Source organism: Halichondria panicea, chromosome 5 (assembly GCF_963675165.1).
Source record: "Halichondria panicea chromosome 5, odHalPani1.1, whole genome shotgun sequence".
Classification (NCBI taxonomy): Eukaryota; Metazoa; Porifera; class Demospongiae; order Suberitida; family Halichondriidae; genus Halichondria; species Halichondria panicea.
In genome coordinates this window covers 2,291,021-2,309,136 of record NC_087381.1, presented here as the reverse complement: position 1 = coordinate 2,309,136, position 18,116 = coordinate 2,291,021, and the positions used below count along the sequence as shown (strand labels likewise).

The window sequence follows — 18,116 nt, the reverse complement described above, 5'->3', positions numbered from 1 at the left end:
GTTCCTGAGGGTAGGACATGTGTTATACTGTTATACGAGAGGTCAGTATGTTTTCCTTCAGGTGTTGAGCCTACGCTCCATGCACACACGGACATTGAGCGCATGTGAGTTAGATCTATTGATCTGCTTACAGTGTAGATCTATAGATATACTATAGATATACTATTATTATTATTGTTATTATTGGTTATTATTATTATGGTTATTCCCAAACCATATACGGTAGATCTATATGATAATCGTTATTTGGATGTTTATTGTAACTTCTCGCACAAGGGAAAACAAGGTGCTTGCATGCATTTAGCATAAGTTTGCATGGATTGCACACAATAATTATCATTATCATTGAGACAGACTATTACTATGTATATATAGATCTATACTTACTGTAGCATTTCAGCCTGCTAACAAGTGAGCAGAGATTTGACTGATAGATCTATAATTATAGGCTATATAAATTATAGCTGTTCGTTTCTATTGACAATACTATGCTTAGTTCAAGTTTATTTTCGCTGCTGTGTGTAACTCTCACTCTCATCTGTGGTGGAAGCACTGAAGGGCAAAATAATGATTTACCAGTTTATCCAACGGTTTCTCCTGATCCTGACATTGGTTCCCTTTACTTTGGATTATTGGTTGGAGGTTCACTTGAGAATAGCTCAGTACTTGCAGCTGTGAGATTGTCTCTCGACATCATCAATAATCGCTCAGACATTTTGAGTGGATATTCTCTTCACTACACTCTGACTTATTCTGGTGTAAATAATGAATGTCTTTATATAACATGTAAACTGTGTATAACTGTATAGTGCAGTACATATGTTATAATTATATAGTTATATACATGCTGCTCTTCTAGTGGCAGGTTGACTACACATATATACAGGGACTGAGACAAGTTTTATTTCAATGCAGTGCTCTGGAAGTGACTTGGTGGACAAGACCTTCACACAACTGGATGGCAGACCAGATGGCTGTAAGAAACTTGGCTTGATCACTGCAGGTTGCACCAGCACATCACTTGTTTCGTCTTATGTGGGCAATCACTTCAATGTCCCTGAGGTATGGAAATTGTTCACTATACTATTATATGCATGCCCATGCATGTACGCAATTATATAGAGGCAACTATATATAGCTATAGGTTTCCTGTATTAACTTTGTGTCTCGAACAAAAGTTTTGTACAATCTCCATTATCGCATGTCATTATTATAGTCTCTGCATGCATGGGCGTGATATCGAAACGAATAATTTTGTTGAGCAGATACTGTGCTCTCAGACTGTACAAAGTGATGCAAGAGATTTGAATATGTTCAGAACTCATCCCTCCAAGTTAGTGCTTGTACCTGCTCTCGTTAGCATCATAGCCTCTTATGAATGGACAAAAGTGGCTCTCATGGTGGAAAACAAGCAAGAATACACACCAGTACGTGGTATTAACGGACACTATAGTGGTATGATACTTGTCCCTATACTTATAGCCACCTTTGCATGCTCTTCCTCACTCATACAAAAGGGAGTGACCGTGTGTATACGAATATCTATTTTGTATAGACCGGCCGTTCATACTAATCAATGGAGTTTATAATCGAGGCTAAATGCTTTGACCACAGAAGAATGCTAAAATAATGTGCATGCATAATATTTATAGATAATTAAAGTGTTGAAGGAGGAAGTGATGGACCTGAACATTACCCTCTCTGTCACAACTATGGATCTCCAAGGAGACTCGCTGAAAGTGATCGGGAGCTGTGGCAAAGATATATTTGTAAGATCTTTCCTGCACTCGTTACTGTCATAATTATGACTTTATAAATAAATACATGCAGGACTCTGATGTAAGGATATTCATACTGGTGATGTCTTTGGAAATGACTCGACACTTGCTTTGTCAGGTACCAATATAGCAGCCGTGAATATCATTCTGAGTATATAGATCATGATGCTGATTAGTTCTTCCGATAACTATAGATCCTTTCCCATTGTGAATACAGGCATTCAAGCAAAGTATAAAGTATCCCAAACATGAGTTTGTATTGGTTAGTGAGCAAAACAGCAACTGGTGGGTATCATCACAATCAGAGGATGGACGTTACGGCTGCTCTTCTAATCAACGAGCTGATGTGCTGAGCCATTCACTTGGACTGCAACTAAATCAAGATTACATTGTTCGTAAACAGCAGGTAATCAAAATAATTAAAGTGAGATTATTCTTTATCTTGAGAGGTATAGCTAGCTATATAATAATAAGTAATCACTGTAAGTCATCCATTTATGTGGTAATTTTAAAAGGTTAATTAATCTTTGTGTGCTTTTCTCAGAATACTTCTGAGAATCCTGATATCTCTAGCTTTATTTGCGGATCACAGGCTAAGTATTGCTACGATGCTGTCTGGACACTTGCTTTGGCACTCAACAAAACCGTGACAGGTACCAAAAGTATTAAATTGTGCTCCAATTATTTGAACTCTATCTAGAGTTTGGTGATATCGACTGCACTTATCAAGACTCTCAAATGAACCAGTTGTACAGTAATATTCAGAAAACTGACTTCATTGGAAAAACAGTAAGTGGATTATAATAAACAATAAATGAACTGGCATACAATAACATCAATTTCATAAGGATTCATTTTGTAAGACCATAACCATAAGTAGCAGGAAATGTTCATGAAGTGCAAACATTTCACGTTTTTCAAGGGCCGAGCAGTTAACGCGAAAATTAAAACTGTAAAGCAAACACAACACAAAGCTCTTGGTTTCCTGGCATTAAAACGCGAATATTAAAACTCCCGAACATTTATTCTGAGGGTTTTCGAGCCAAATAGTGAAAATTTGCACCCACGAAACGTTCCTGCTAATGGTGTTATAATTATGATTGTCCATATGCACTAGCTACAAGTACATACATTGAAACTTGTCTATGATTATATTAACACCCTTTTATATAGTAAGCCAGGTTGAATCATGGCACTAAAGTCTTAAAGGCTATGGTGAGCCTTTTGTTTCAAAATGGCGATACAAAATACCATGTGTTGGTGTCCCAAAAATCAACTAGATTTGTTTTATCAACTCGATTTTATCGACTTTATCTGGTAGGGATCGACTCAATGTGTTTTATCAACTCGATTTTATCTAGGTAAAGATCGACTCGATGTGTTTTATCAACTCGATTTATCCAGGTAAAGATCGACTCGATGTGTTTTATCAACTAGATTTTATCCAGGTAAAGATCGACTCGATTCCAGGCCGCTGGGGGAAAAGGCGAGTTTCAAGGGCGGCTTGATATCGAGGCTATACTCTTGCAACAAAGGCGCTAGGCTCAGACAAGGGGCACTCAGACTCTTGAGGCCACATGCACGCCTACAGCAGCTCAGAGTAGCTCAGATGGGGACCTTCTGAGCCTGAGATCACACAGCAGCTACTTGCTATGTTTCATGAACTCAAGAGTCAAGTAGACAAGCATTTAGTGATTTAATTTACTGTGATCCAGCACAAGTAAGCTGCTGAGCCTGTGACCTTCTGCAGGCGTACCTGGAAGGTCAGCTACTCTGACCTGCTGTAGGCCTGCCTGTGGCCTCAAGAGTCTCAGTGCCTTGTCTGAGCCTAGCGCCTTTGTTGCAATTGAGTACAGCCGGCCATAGATAGCCTAGATATCAAGCCGCCCTCGAAACTCGCCTTTTCCCCCAGCGGCCTGGAATCGAGTCGATCCTCTCGAAATCGAGTTGATAAAACACATCGAGTCGATCCTTACCTGGATAAAATCGAGTTGATAAAACACATCGAGTCGATCCTTACCTGGATAAAATCGAGTTGATAAAACACATCGAGTCGATCCTTACCTGGATAAAATCGAGTTGATATAACACATCGAGTCGATCCCTACCAGATAAAGTCAATAAAATCGAGTTGATAAAACAAATCGAGTTGATTTTTGGGACACCAACACATGATATTTTGTATCGCCATTTTGAAACAAAAGGCTCACCATAAAAGGCCACCTCTTTTTATTACAGGCATTGTTTGTTTGACCAATGGCCACCACTAAAGACAGATTTCCCTCAGTGCTATAGTTACATATCATTGATCTTTGCATGCAATCCTGTTTACATGGAGGTTGCTACTTGCAGGGTCATGTGAGATTTACCAAGAGCAGGGAGCGATCGACTGATGACATTGAGATACTGGTGATACAATATCAAACTGAAGAGTCACAATGGAGTAACTTGAATGCTGTTACTATAGGATCGTACATGCACAGCGAATTGACACTTTATGACAACAAAACCATATGGCCAGGTAGGAAAAATGTGTGGTGAATCTTCATTTCTGTTATAATTCATCTCGTTCTGTAGATGGAATTCCATATGATGGCAAACTTGTCAGTGTGATAGTTACCGTGTCCACTCCATTAGCTGTTGTTTATTATTTATTCGCAACTGCTGGTATCATCTTAACACTAGTCTGTTGTGTATTCAATTATGCCTACAGGAAAACAAAGTGGGTTTATTATCAATTACAATCTGCTCATATCAATCATAGTTACTGTATACATGCATGGTTTACTTTCAGGATTGTTCGACTAACAAGTCCCAACCTCAATTACCTGATAATCATCGGATGTCTGTTCATCTATATTTCAGTGTACTGGTATTTTATTCCATCAACAAACACAGATGTAGTACTTACGGCTTGTTGTGTAAGTTGTATTTACGAGCATAATAATCTGCATGTACATATGTCACATTTACAGTTTCAAGTTGGATTTCTGGGAAGTGGCTATTTTCTTGTCATGGGCACCATCGTTGCCAAACTCTGGAGAATCTACTACATTTTCAGGTATGCTTCGATAGCATTACAAGTATGCATGCACATGCATACGTATAATTATATGCATATAATTATGTATACTTAAAGGCATTTATAGTTGCATCCAAATGATTTGACTTTTCCATGCAATACATATAGTAATCCAGAGTGCACCAGGAAGAGAGCTATTACAGACTGTCAACTCCTTATTTTCATTCTCTTGATGGTTGCTTTAGAGATAACCATATTTCTCGTGTATGTGGGTGTGGAGACAGCTGCTCCAGGATACGAGCTGGATATAGTGACTAACCAGGACCAGCCAAGAGGGCTTGTTGGGGTATGGAAGATTTTGCGTGAACAGACTGTATAATGTGATGCAAATTATATTATATTGTGTGAACGTCTAGAGGGCCATAATTAATTTGCTACCATACGTATAACTACTGTCATTTCCTATACCAATTGAAGATATATAGAGCTATATATACTGGTGAAATTTATTGCAGGAACAAAAAATCAACACAAAATATGAATACTACATTTGCAGACGAGTTCCCAACTTACGAACAATTACTATCAGCATCATATTTGGAATAATCGCTATTCTTCTGTGTTGTGCTCTGTTTATGGCCGTCAAGACAAGAAAGGTCCAAATAAAAGGTCTAAATGATGCTAAGTACATCGCAGCAATTGTGTATATTTCAAGCTTCCAGTTCTTAATCCATATAATTGTAACTTTCACACTGGGAAATAAAGTCGACACTTTCCCTGCTGTTTTAACTATGTTCGTCTTATTGGGAACAATGGCACTCCAAGGACTGCTATTCATTCCTAAGGTAAAGCGTTTGTGTGCAATATATATATAAGATGAAGGTTTATAGTTTGGTCAGTTATATAATTATTATGTTATAGTTGTGACACATGCACGAGTGCCACATGGGATATATAACAACTGATTTGTTGCATTCCTTGTGCATTCCTTTCCGTGTACACATCACTCGTTTTATAGGACAACTAGTTTCAACTACTTGTGGTGGCTGTGGAATGCACCAGACACATGAAAAACGTTTTCTGCCTACCACTGAATCTGTTAATAGTGTTATACTATAAAAGGGACCGTTTCAGGTTACTGGGTGGAGGGTTACTGGGTGGAGGGTGGGCTTTAGGTAACTTCAGCCATACTATGTCAGTATCTAGATAGTGGCACAGTTCATGGCAGATATTGGCACAGTGTTTCCTTTGATCTGCCCACTCAAAATGCAACAAAGCTATATGTATGCATGTACAATTGACAAAATTCACATTCAATTACACTAATGATTCAAGCTAGTCTTGACATAACTTAATCACACGAAAACCTATAGGCGTGGTTACCGGTAGGCCTTGACCAAAACAAAATTTTTAGCAAAATAGGGACTTGAAAGCAATGAGCACTTTGCTAGGCCTTCAAATTTAGCAAAATAAGCCTTTTAGATGCAGCCACAATACCACATGCTACGTACTTTATCTTGCACCCTAGCCTTGTCCTAAGCGTATGCAAAAAGTCTCCATAGCATTTTTTTCAACCTGCATATAATTATACAGGCTGTCAGCTATAGTGTTACAACTGTGATGATATTTTCTGTAGATGTTGATTTTGTACCGAGATCCGGAGGGTATCCACATCTTCAGCGTAAACGACCCCCTTGGCAAAGTAGCTCCACTCTCAACCATCTTTGTGAAGGACATTGGGAGATCAGACTGCAAAGAATGCCAAGAGTTGAAGGCCAGAGTGAAGAAGCTGGAACAAACTATTGTTGAGGTTTAGTGTACTCCGATGCATATCACTGTAAAAATAATGTGTGGTTTTTTCACCCAAGTGTGTGACTATTGTGACAAATAATTATATCAGGAAAAAAACTAATATTTGCCAAAACAGTCATGCACGCACTTTGTGTGAAAACCAGTATTATACAGCTAGTATATAAGAAAAAAGTGGGTACCCCATCATGCAATTAGAACACTTATATACGCACTCACTATCTCTCTCTTGTCGAAAGAGCGTTTTTCACGCCCACTCTTAGGACTTTGAAATAATTTTTTTATCTCTCACCTATATTGAACTACAGTAGACTCTCGTTAATCCGGTCACCCTTGGGACCATGCAGCTTGGCCGGAATAGCGAGGTGGCTGCAGCTCAGGAAATAGCCGCGGCTTAAAAACGACCTTACCTCGAATCTAATGACTACTTTTGCGGTTCTTGTCTCGAGGATAATGTAGGATAATGAATCATTCTGTTCTCTATTTAACCAATTTTTTTGCTAAACCACACCCAAAACATCATATCCGGCCGTAATAATACGTACATTGAAAACCTTGTTTGGGACAGCCAGCACTGGGTTACGGAATAGCGAGTGGCCGTACTTCAGGGTAGGTTTTGTGCAGTAAACATATACCGTATAGCGCGAAATTTTCGAGGGGCTTAATTTTCGTGGATTTCGTGGGTTAGCAATCCTACACGAAAATTAAGTCCACGAAAATCGTTCTTTACCTGCTATAACGTGCAAGATTTAAAGGCGTGGCTTCCGGTAAGCAGTCATTCCGCGAACATTGTGCAACGAAATGGCTTTTAGAGGCCAATCCACGAAATATAAGTGCCTCAAAAATTTCGCGCTATACGGTAGCTAGCATTCCGTGCCAAGCCAAATGGCCGGTATATCGAGGTGGCCGTACTTCGGAGAGCCGGAATAGCGAGCGTCTACTGTATATGCATCATGAATACACTTAATGATTTGTTTTACTGTTTGCTATAATTATACTGAATGATGACATTTATTTTTCCCATGCTTACAGAAGCGTCAGAGGGAGAGATCTGACAAGAATCGCAACGTGACTACCACTTTCTGTCGTCATGACCACGGTGAGGAACACTCTGAGGACATATCATTTGACGAGTTGGAAGGGACGCTGGAAGTGAGCTGGGCAGATGATGGCTCCACATTTCATATTGGTCATCGAGTGTAGTCAAAAAGGGATTTTGAAAATTAATTTTATAATTATTAGTTGCAGTATAAGAGCTATGATTAGTTTGATTGGACCCTAACTGGATCTATATCATACTATTATGTTACAATTCATTTTACTGTTCATTTTACAACATAAAAATTCATATTATAAACATTCATATTGACCAGGAACTGGAACAAAAGGACCTCATCATTATCTCAGCACAATCAGATCAACAAGGTAACAGCATGCCCAGAGAGTCTTTTCAGATGGATATCACCAGCTGTATAGCTGCCATACACTGTACAAGTTAGCTAGTTTAGAGATAAACAAAATTAGCTGAATCAATTCTAACCTTCGCATAATTGGAAAAGCGCTTCAATTCGAGTACAAAAAACCTGCAGTTGACCATGCGTTGAAAATAAAGATACGTTTATAGTCGAGTAAGCGCTATTAATCCAGTTTCTACGGTAGTCGATCAGTTCTCAGCTGCAAGTCTTCCTTTAATTCCCTTCCCACCCTTATGGTAGCATTAATCTGGCTCTGATTCACCTATTTTAAACGGTTGTTCGTTTCAAATTCGTACTCACCATGCATACCTATCAATAATTCTCCGCCTTCGGGCGTGATCGCTGTCGAGGCATTGCACCACTATTAGTCAATACAGTGGAACCTCCATTAACGACCACTTTCAAAGGGCAACCACACGCTATAATTATATAACGGCCCAAGAGCACATGTCCGGATTGAAACTATACAATTATAGCTTCAATGTAAAGCAATTTCTCAAGAACAGCCACACGTACTTTGTATAACGAGCAGCTTTCTAGACCCAATCAGCTTTAGTAAATGGAAAATAATCTCCCAGAATAGAGTCACACCCAGAATTAGCAAGAAATTATTGTTGAGACAGCATTATTTGCACAATCGCGAAAACCTAGTTGGGCGTGGCCCGACCGTCCCTGACGGGAGGTCGGGTTTCAAGTCTATGTCAGGATTTGTCTTGCTGGATTATGTAACACAGTGATAGCAGCTATGAATATTTGATAGCAGTCATGTTATTCTGAAGTGATTTTACCTTGCTGACCGGCCGGGGTCACTGGTGACTAGGTAAGAGTGACCAGGAGTCATTATTTGGGGGAGTCACTCGCGCCTATGACACCGGCATAGTCTATATCAAGGTCTATAGCTGCAACTATCCAAGAACCGTAATACCCCCCTCTATACTGCCTGCAGAGTCACATGGGCTTCCCCGCACTTCAAGGCGTTCCTACGGCCCTGAAATGCACAATTAATTCATACTGCAAAAAGAGCGAGACTATAATAATTTATTATGTTCAACCATATAGTTTTGGAGCAGCACGTCGTCTCCTATACGGATGCTCAGGAGTTTCCATGGTCCAAGCGGCATGCATCTGACATCCCTTGCTTGCAGTTCGGCAGAAAGAACTTGCGGCAAGCTCTTTCTGCTGTCGCTTTGGAGTCTTAGTGTCTCGTGCTAAGTTTCTTAGCAGAAATAATATTCATACACACTATCAAATAAAGAGTACTATTATTATACAAGATGGTACCAATTAATTACATAAAGGCTTAATTTGCTGTATAGACAGCTATAGAACTATATAGCTTGTGTTGCGGATAGAGTATATATAGATCTAGCTATACCAAAAAATGGCTTATAGTAAAGGCCAATGTTAATCAATGTCTTGTTTCTGGTTACCTCCCTCCTCAAATTTCACTGCCTCATCAAAAAACTCATTATTATGACATCACTCCATTATTTTCATTAGCCACACCTACTTGTGGGTGTGTCACATGATAAATAGCATAGATTGCAGCATAGATTAGGTAAGATTTTCCTTTTTCATATTTGTGGTTTTATTGTATATCCAGTGTGGTTATTTTAATTAACAGGAAATGGGTTTTACAGGAAGTGATGTCACAATAATGAATAATGATAACCCTCCCTCACTAGTGGTAAGGTGATTTCCAAACCAGAAACAAGACATTGACGAACACTGGCCAAAACCTCGGTAGAAGAATTATCTATTTGCTATAGCTGTAGATAATAGATCTAAGTTAGCTCAAGCTTTTATTATGGCTCAAATTTTATTATCTATTAAGAAAACTCACCTCCAACAGCCCAAACCAGGCTCAGGACAATGACTTCCACAGTAAACAACTCATCATTGGCAATATGTTTCATACAATATTCAGTATGAAGGTGTCACAAACCAAGAGACTCTGGCTGTGCATGAGGGTTAGACTCGCCAGCCAGCCCTTCCCCGAGGAAGGGCTGGCTGGCGAGTCTACACGAGGGGTTGGTATGTTTTCCGTCAGGTGTTAAATTGAGCTTACGCTCCATGCATACATGGACATGGAGCGCATGTGAGTTAGATCTATTGATCTGCTTACAAATTGACAGTATAGATACTATACATAGATATGGTTATTCCCAAACTATATAATTATGGTAGATCTAAGACTATGATGATCGTTATTTGGATGTTTATTGTAACTTCCCGCACAAGGGAAAACAAGGTGCTCGCATGCATTTAGTATAAGTTTGTATGGATTGCACACAATAATTATATCATTGAGACAGAACTTACTGTAGCATTTCAGCCTGCTAACAAGTGAGCAGAGATTTGACTGATAGATCTATATAGGCTATATATAGCTGTTCGTTTCTATTGACAATACTATGCTTAGTTCAAGTTTATTTTCGCTGCTGTGTGTAACTCTCACTCTCATCTGTGGTGGAAGCACTGAAGGGCAAAATAATGATTTACCAGTTTATCCAACAGTTTCTCCTGATCCTGACATTGGTTCCCTTTACTTTGGATTATTGGTTGGAGGTTCACTTGAGAATAGCTCAGTACTTGCAGCTGTGAGATTGTCTCTCGACATCATCAATAATCGCTCAGACATTTTGAGTGGATATTCTCTTCACTACACTCTGACTTATTCTGGTGTATGTCTTTATATAATGTAAACTGTATATATAACTGTATAGTGCAGTATACATATGTTATAATTATATAGTTATATACATGCTGCTCTTCTAGTGGCAGGTTGACTGCACATGCAGGGACTGAGACAATTATTATTTCAATGCAGTGCTCTGGAAGTGACTTGGTGGACAAGACCTTCACACAACTGGATGGCAGACCAGATAGCTGTAAGAAACTTGGCTTGATCACTGCAGGTTGCACCAGCACATCACTTGTTTCATCTTATGTGGGCAATCACTTCAATGTCCCTGAGGTATATGGAAATTGTTATATGCATGCCCATGTATGTATGCAATTATATAATAATTATATAGAGGCAACTATATATAGCTATAGGTTTCCTGTATTAACTTAATTTGTGTGTCTCGAACGAAAGTTTTGTACAATCTCCATTATTGCTTGTCATTATTATAGTCTCTGGGCACGATATCAAACCACAAATAATTATGTTGTGCAGATACTGTGCTCTCAGACTGTACAAAGTGATGCAAGAGATTTGAATGTGTTTAGAACTCATCCCTCCAAGTTAGTGCTTGTACCTGCTCTCGTTAGCATCATAGCCTCTTATGAATGGACGAAAGTGGCTCTCATGGTGGAGAACAAGCAAGAATACACACCAGTATGTTGAAACTATGAGCAGCAGTATTAACGTGAGGCTATAATATAGCTGTTGTTTAGTGGTATGACCCTTTTCCTTATAATTATAGCCATACACCTTCGCATGCTCTTCCTCGCTAATACAAAAGGAAGTGTATACAAATATGCTATTTTGTATGGACCGGCCGTTAATACTAATAAATAGAAAAATAATTTATAATCGAGGGGGCTAAATGCTTTGACCACTGAAGAATGCTAAAATAATGTGCATGCATGATATTTATAGATTATTAAAGAGTTGAAGGAGGAAGTTGTGGACCTGAACATTACCTTCTCTGTCACAACTATTGATCTCCAAGGAGACTCGCTGAAAGTGATCGGGAGCTGTGGCAAAGATATATTTGTAAGATCTTTCCTGCACTCGTTACTGTCATAATCATGACTTTATAAATAAATACAGGACTCTGATGTAAGGATATTCATACTGGTGATGTCTTCAGAAATGACTCGACATTTGCTTTGTCAGGTACGAATATAGTAGTCGTGAATATCGCCCTGAGTATATAGATCATGATACTGATTAGTTCTTCCGGTAACTATAGATCCTTTCCCATTGTGAATACAGGCATTCAAGCAAAGTATGAAGTATCCCAAACATGAGTTTGTATTGGTTAGTGAACAAAACAGCAACTGGTGGGTATCATCACAATCAGAGGATGGACGTTACGGCTGCTCTTCTAATCAACGAGCTGATGTGCTGAGCCATTCACTTGGACTGCAACTAAATCAAGATTACATTGTTCGTAAACAGCAGGTAATCAAAGTGAGATTACTCTTTATATATACCTTGATAGGTATATAGCTAGCTATGTAATATAAATCACAGTAAGTCATCCACTAACTTAATACGTGGTAATTTTAAAATCTTTGTGTGTTTTTCCCAGAATATTTCTGAGGATGCTGATATCTCTAACTTTACTCGCGGATCACAGGCTAAGTATTGCTACGATGCTGTCTGGACACTTGCTTTGGCACTCAACAAAACCGTGACAGGTACCAAAAGTTTAATTGTGCTCCAAATATTCAAATTCCATCCAGAGTTTGGTGATATCAACTGCACTTATCAAGACTCTCAAATGGATCAGTTGTACAATAATATTCAAGAAACTGACTTCATTGGAAAAACAGTAAGTGGATTATAATAAACAATAAACAAATTGTATGCATGACTGTACAATAACATAATTTCAACCATTCATAAGGATTCATTTTGTAAGACCATAACCATAAGTATAGCAGGAAATATTCATGAAGTGCAAACATTTCGCGTTTTTTGAGGACTGAGCAGTTACCGCGAAATTATAACTGGCCACACAACCTCCCACGAAAATTATTCTGAGGGCTTTTGAGCCCATTAGCGAAAATGTTCACCTACGAAACTGTCCTGCTAACGGCTATAATTATGATTGCCCACTACGTACATTAAACTAATTGTCTAAGCCAGGTTGAATCATGACACTAAAGTCTTAAAGGCCACCTCTTTTTATTACAACCATTGTTTGTTTGACCAATGGCCACCATTAAAGACAGATTTCCCTCAGTGCTATATTATTATCGTTACATATCATTGATCTTTGCATGCAATCCTGATTATACATGGAGGTGGCTGCTTGCAGGGTCATGTGAGATTTACCAATGGCGGGGAGCGATTGACTGATGACATTGAGATACTGGTGATACAATATCAAACTGAAGAGTCACAATGGAGTAACTTGAATGCTGTTACTATAGGATCCTACGTGCAGAGTGAATTGACACTTTATGACAACAAAACCATATGGCCAGGTAGGAAAAATGTGTGGTGAATCTTCATTTCTGTTATAATTTATCTTGAAATGTTCTGTAGATGGAATTCCATATGATGGCAAACTTGTCAGTGTGATAGTTACAGTGTCCACTCCATTAGCTGTTGTTTATTATTTATTCGCAACTGCTGGTATCATCTCAACACTAGTCTGTTGTGTATTCAATTATGCCTACAGGAAAACAAAGTGGGTTTATTATCAATTACAATCTGCTCATACCAATCATATAGTTACTGTATACGTGCATGGTTTACTTTCAGGATTGTTCGACTAACAAGTCCCAACCTCAATTACCTGATAATCATCGGATGTCTGTTCATCTATACCTCAGTGTACTGGTATTTTATTCCCTCAACAAACCCAGATGTAGTACTTACATCTTGTTGCGTAAGTAGTTTACCTTTCGTCTTTTCACATGTATATACTGTGTGTCACATTTTCAGTTTCAAATTGGACTTCTGGGAAGTGGCTATTTTCTTGTCATGGGCACCATCGTTGCCAAACTCTGGAGAATCTATTACATTTTCAGGTAATCAATTCAAGCTTTGAGAGTACTACGTAGAGAGCCACTTACGTATATAGCTGCATCTGAATATTCAAGCAATAAATTGGTCCTATACTTGCATGCAGAAATCCAGACTCTGCTAAGAAGAGAGCTATTACAGACTGCCAACTCCTCATTTTTGTTCTTTTGCTGTTTTCTCTGGAGATAATTGTACTCCTCGTGTACTTCGGTGTGGAGACAGCTGCTCCAGGATATAGGTTGGAGAGAGTGCTTAATCAGGACCAGCCGAGAGGGCTTGTTGGGGTATGAGAGGACTATTATAATTATACATACGTAGCTATATAATTTTACAGTCATTTCCTATTATTATACCAATTACTCGCTGCCTGCATGCTCTCTATAATTATAATCACTGACAATTGAGCCACTATACATCATTCCTTATAATAATATTATATATGATATTATCATGTATATCCATGCAGGAACGAGAAATCGACACACAATATGAATTTTATAGTTGCAGTCGAGTTCCCAACTCGCGAACTGTTACCTTGACCATTTTATATGGAACAATTGCAGTTTTACAGGTCTGTGCTTTATTTATGGCCGTCAAAACAAGAAAAGTTCAAATCAAAGGTTTAAATGATGCCAAGTACATTGCAGCAATTGTCTACCTTGCAAGTCTCGGCTCTTTAATCCAATTAATAGGAATTTTCACCTTGAGAAATAGAGTTAACACTTTCCCTGCTGTTGTGGTCACATCTGCCATGCTGGTGATGATAATGCAGGGGCTGGTATTCATTCCCAAGGTACATTTTGCGTGCAAAAATGTTAATTTGGCATAATTATGAGATTCATTGGAACCTCAGAAAATAAACAAAAATAACAAAGGCGCCTGGTTGGTCTGACCATAGATACTCTATCTATGGTCTGACCAATTAGAGTTCATTTGGACAAATAGATAAATTTCACTTAACAGCATAATATAGCCATAATTATTGTGATGAATGCATGCATATTCTTTTCTGTAGATGTTGAGCTTGTATCAAGATCCGGATGGTAACCACATCTTCAGCGTAAACGATCCCCTTGGCAAAGTAGCTCCAATCTCAACCATCTTTGTGAATGACGCTGGGAGATCAGACCGTGAAGAATGCCAAGAGTTGAAGGCCAAAGTGAAGAAGCTGGAACAAACGATTACTGAGGTTTTTCAAGTGCAGTTTGAAGCAACTGTTTACTATACTGTAGAGCAGATATATTTCGAGGGTGTAAACTTCTCGGAAAAACCCTTAGAACGCTCTAATTTTCGCGGAATTAAATTCGTAAACATGCTTATAATTAACCAGCGAAAATTGCGAACATTTATACCCTCGAAATAATTATAATACCGGATCCCCGCTATACGGTACCTGTACCATGGTATAGGAACCAATGGTATAGGAACCAATAAAAGTGTTGAAGAATTTGGGTGTACCAATTAGAACGTTTTGTACTCAGTATAATATAATTATCTCTTACGTTGAAGGAGTGTTTTGTAGACCAGTTGGTATTATATATAGACTACTACAATTATATGCATGACTGTAAATGTTTGCTACATGCACTGAATGATGACATTTATTTTGCCCTGCATATAGAAGCGTCAGAGGGAGAGATCTGACAGAAATCACAACGTGACTACCACTTTCTGTCGTCATGACCACGGTGAGGAACACTCCGAGGACATGTCTTTTGACGAGTTGGAAGGGACGTTGGAAGTGAGCTGGGCAGACGATGGCTCCACATTTCATATTGGTCATCGAGTGTAGTCAAAAAGGGACTTTGAAAAACAGTTGTAGAGATAATTAGTTTGATTGAACGTTTTGTTCTTCCATTACATTATTTACTAGATGATTGTTCATTATATCGATCTGTATAATTATAATATACACACCATAATAATACGTTGATCAACTTCTCTTTGAATACATCAAATCAATCTGTCGTACGTCAGGTGATGTGCGTCTGCCCAACTCCTTCATATCCTCATAGATACCGTCCTGTCATAGGTTCACATGCATGTCTCCATGCATGCACACAGACCCATGGCACTGGGTGAAGGATATTTCACAAGAGGACACTCATCATTATGAGGGGACTATAATTATGTACACAAAATGGCTAGTTTTAGAGGCTAACTTTGGATGAAGTTGGGATATCAACACTAAAATATGAATTTAATCACTTAATTGTCACTTCACTTGAAATGCAAACCTTATTAGTAGTCAACCACTTTAGCTACAGGCGTCAGTTTTTGGCCTTGGACGACTATCCCCTATAATGCATGGTATTTAACCAATCATTTCATCTCTCAAAATAAATATGAACATTGATGATACCATCTGAACATCTAAGCTTTGAATCACACATCTCCGAACCATTGATTAAACGGAGGGGAGGAGGTTGTAATATCAAAACTATAAAAGAGATGTATTCTGTAGCTCTATAGCTCTATAAGAACTGACAGTGCATGCAAGATTGGGTATACTGCAACACTCCAGTAATGATGGTCTCTGTCACTCACTATTTTCTCTCTTGTGTGATCCCCTGTGACCCTGTGTGTGTGTGTGTGTGTGGGCGGGGGTCAATATTTATGGTATAAACATATACTGTACATGCAGATATCCACAGCTCCATTTGCAACAAGTACTGCATACAATTAAGTGATACCTTGGATTGATTTTAAGCACCATGCTGAGCAGGGGCCCAAGTGAGAAGCCTGTAAGTGTGTGTGTGTGTGTGTGTGTGTGTGTGCGTGCGTGCGTGTGTTGTGTGTGTGTGTGTGTGGGTATGCGTGTGTGCGTGAGTGCATGCGTGCGTGAGTGCGTGTGTGTGTGCGTGCGTGTGTGCGTGGGTGCGTGTGTGTGTGTGTGCGTGCATGTGTGTGTCTGTGCGTGCATGTGTGTGTCTGTGCGTGTGTGCGTGTGTCTGTGCGTGTGTGTGTGTGTGTGCGTGTGTGTGTGTGCGTGTGTGTGCGTGTGTGTGTGTGTGTGTGCGTGTGTGTGCGTGTGTGTGTGTGTGTGTGCGTGTGTGTGTGTGTGTGTGTGTGTGCATGTTGGAAACAAGGATTTAATACAGAAACTAATTTTAAGTGTACAAGTATACAAGTGACCGACTTGTCTACAATCGAATGTAACATGTGCAAGGGGAAAACACCCTATCTACATGTACATGTACGTTATTAGCAAGCAAATGTTAGGGGAAAGCACCTAAAAAATGTACATGTAATCAGTACAAGGGAAAGCACCTCACATGACTGTATCTACAGTCCCTAGCAACCACACTCTCACCTGTACATCCTCCAATTCCACACAGCATTCCTGCAACCAACACAGAGGAAGTGAAACAACACACTATAGTACAGTTGCCACCATTGTTGCTACCTGTCACTCTCATTGTGTAATGCATAAGCACGTAACACTCAAGTACGACTGATAACGTGAATTCTAAAAAAACACAATTGAAAATTGACTGTGAATTATTATTATTATTACTGCACATTCAATATAGACATACTATAGATATACTATTATTATTATTATTATTGGTTATTATTATTGGTTATTGTTATTCCCAAACTATGATACGGTAGATCTGTATGATCGTTATTTGGATGGTTATTGTAACTTCTAGCACAAAAGAAAACAAGGTGCTTGCATGCATTTAGTATAAAAGTTTGCATGGATTGCACACAATAACTAGTGTTCAAGCTGGCGCTGTGCTAATGCCTCTCGCCATGTTTTTGCTTTCGCTCAAAAGTATTAGAGTGTTATATTAGTTTCTATAATGAATTTTAGGATCAGGTGTCATATACGGCACCGGATGTGCACCGGATGTGGACACGCCCTAATTTTTGTTATTTTCCCTAAGCTAACCCGAACCCCTCCCCCTTCAAAATTACATCCGGTGCCGTATATGACACCTGATCCGAATTTTATATTAAAGTTAGCTTACCTATATAAAGTCACTGAGAAGAAAAGACTTATTTACATGCATCTATTGTTGTTATTTATTGTATTATGTGGCTTACCAGGACCTCAAGAAAGAAGAAAATTGATTCTTCCAGGATCTGTAGTTCAGTGTATATAATATCAGACCTGTGTACATGCATATTGTTATCTATATTGTTATATGGTAGTGTTTTGTGGCTTACCAGGCCCTCAAGACAAAGATGATTCTGCCAGGAGGATCTGGATCTGGATCTTGGTTTCTCACACGTGGGGAATGAGCGCGCATGCGCATTACATCCACAGGAATAATAAAGGGTGTGTCCAAACAGATCAATGGCTACTGCTAGCT

General features: G+C 39.0%; 3 protein-coding genes across 9 annotated transcripts; 2 read left to right on the top strand and 1 right to left on the bottom strand.

Annotated features, from left to right (window-relative positions):
- Positions 1-206: 206 nt before the first annotated feature.
- LOC135336450 (gamma-aminobutyric acid type B receptor subunit 1-like) lies at positions 207-7,966 on the top strand. 2 transcript variants are annotated; one of them, XM_064532248.1, is made up of 16 exons: positions 210-758; positions 916-1,062; positions 1,266-1,427; positions 1,653-1,769; positions 1,831-1,896; positions 1,996-2,184; positions 2,323-2,431; positions 2,479-2,567; positions 4,131-4,299; positions 4,356-4,500; positions 4,573-4,699; positions 4,754-4,839; positions 4,969-5,146; positions 5,316-5,645; positions 6,437-6,610; positions 7,642-7,966. In XM_064532248.1, exons 1-16 carry the CDS (start codon positions 489-491, stop codon positions 7,810-7,812), a joined length of 2,529 nt encoding a protein of 842 aa, XP_064388318.1. In that variant the 5' UTR covers positions 210-488; the 3' UTR covers positions 7,813-7,966. The 2 variants fall into 2 exon arrangements, with proteins under 2 accessions (XP_064388319.1, XP_064388318.1); XM_064532249.1 differs by lacking the exon at positions 6,437-6,610 and having other exon boundaries at positions 207-758.
- Positions 7,967-10,084: 2,118 nt separating this feature from the next.
- Positions 10,085-15,735, top strand: LOC135336448 (gamma-aminobutyric acid type B receptor subunit 2-like). 2 transcript variants are annotated; one of them, XM_064532247.1, is made up of 16 exons: positions 10,089-10,768; positions 10,915-11,061; positions 11,266-11,427; positions 11,692-11,808; positions 11,866-11,931; positions 12,031-12,219; positions 12,350-12,458; positions 12,504-12,592; positions 13,082-13,250; positions 13,312-13,456; positions 13,531-13,657; positions 13,714-13,799; positions 13,901-14,078; positions 14,261-14,587; positions 14,810-14,983; positions 15,416-15,735. In XM_064532247.1, the coding sequence occupies exons 1-16, from the start codon at positions 10,499-10,501 to the stop codon at positions 15,584-15,586; spliced, it is 2,526 nt and encodes an 841-aa protein (XP_064388317.1). In that variant the 5' UTR covers positions 10,089-10,498; the 3' UTR covers positions 15,587-15,735. The 2 variants fall into 2 exon arrangements, with proteins under 2 accessions (XP_064388316.1, XP_064388317.1); XM_064532246.1 differs by lacking the exon at positions 15,416-15,735 and having other exon boundaries at positions 10,085-10,768; positions 14,810-15,157.
- LOC135336630 (uncharacterized) lies at positions 11,039-18,103 on the bottom strand. 5 transcript variants are annotated; one of them, XM_064532514.1, is made up of 6 exons: positions 17,971-18,103; positions 17,848-17,914; positions 17,108-17,137; positions 16,488-16,536; positions 16,342-16,372; positions 11,039-11,056 (listed from the first exon to the last, which is right to left on the bottom strand). In XM_064532514.1, coding segments are annotated over exons 1-6 (267 nt in total). In that variant the 5' UTR covers positions 18,060-18,103; the 3' UTR covers positions 11,039-11,055. The 5 variants fall into 5 exon arrangements, with proteins under 5 accessions (XP_064388584.1, XP_064388581.1, XP_064388580.1 ...); XM_064532511.1 differs by lacking the exon at positions 11,039-11,056 and adding an exon at positions 13,928-14,069; XM_064532510.1 differs by lacking the exon at positions 11,039-11,056 and adding an exon at positions 15,614-15,868.
- Between the last annotated feature and the right edge of the window lie 13 nt (positions 18,104-18,116).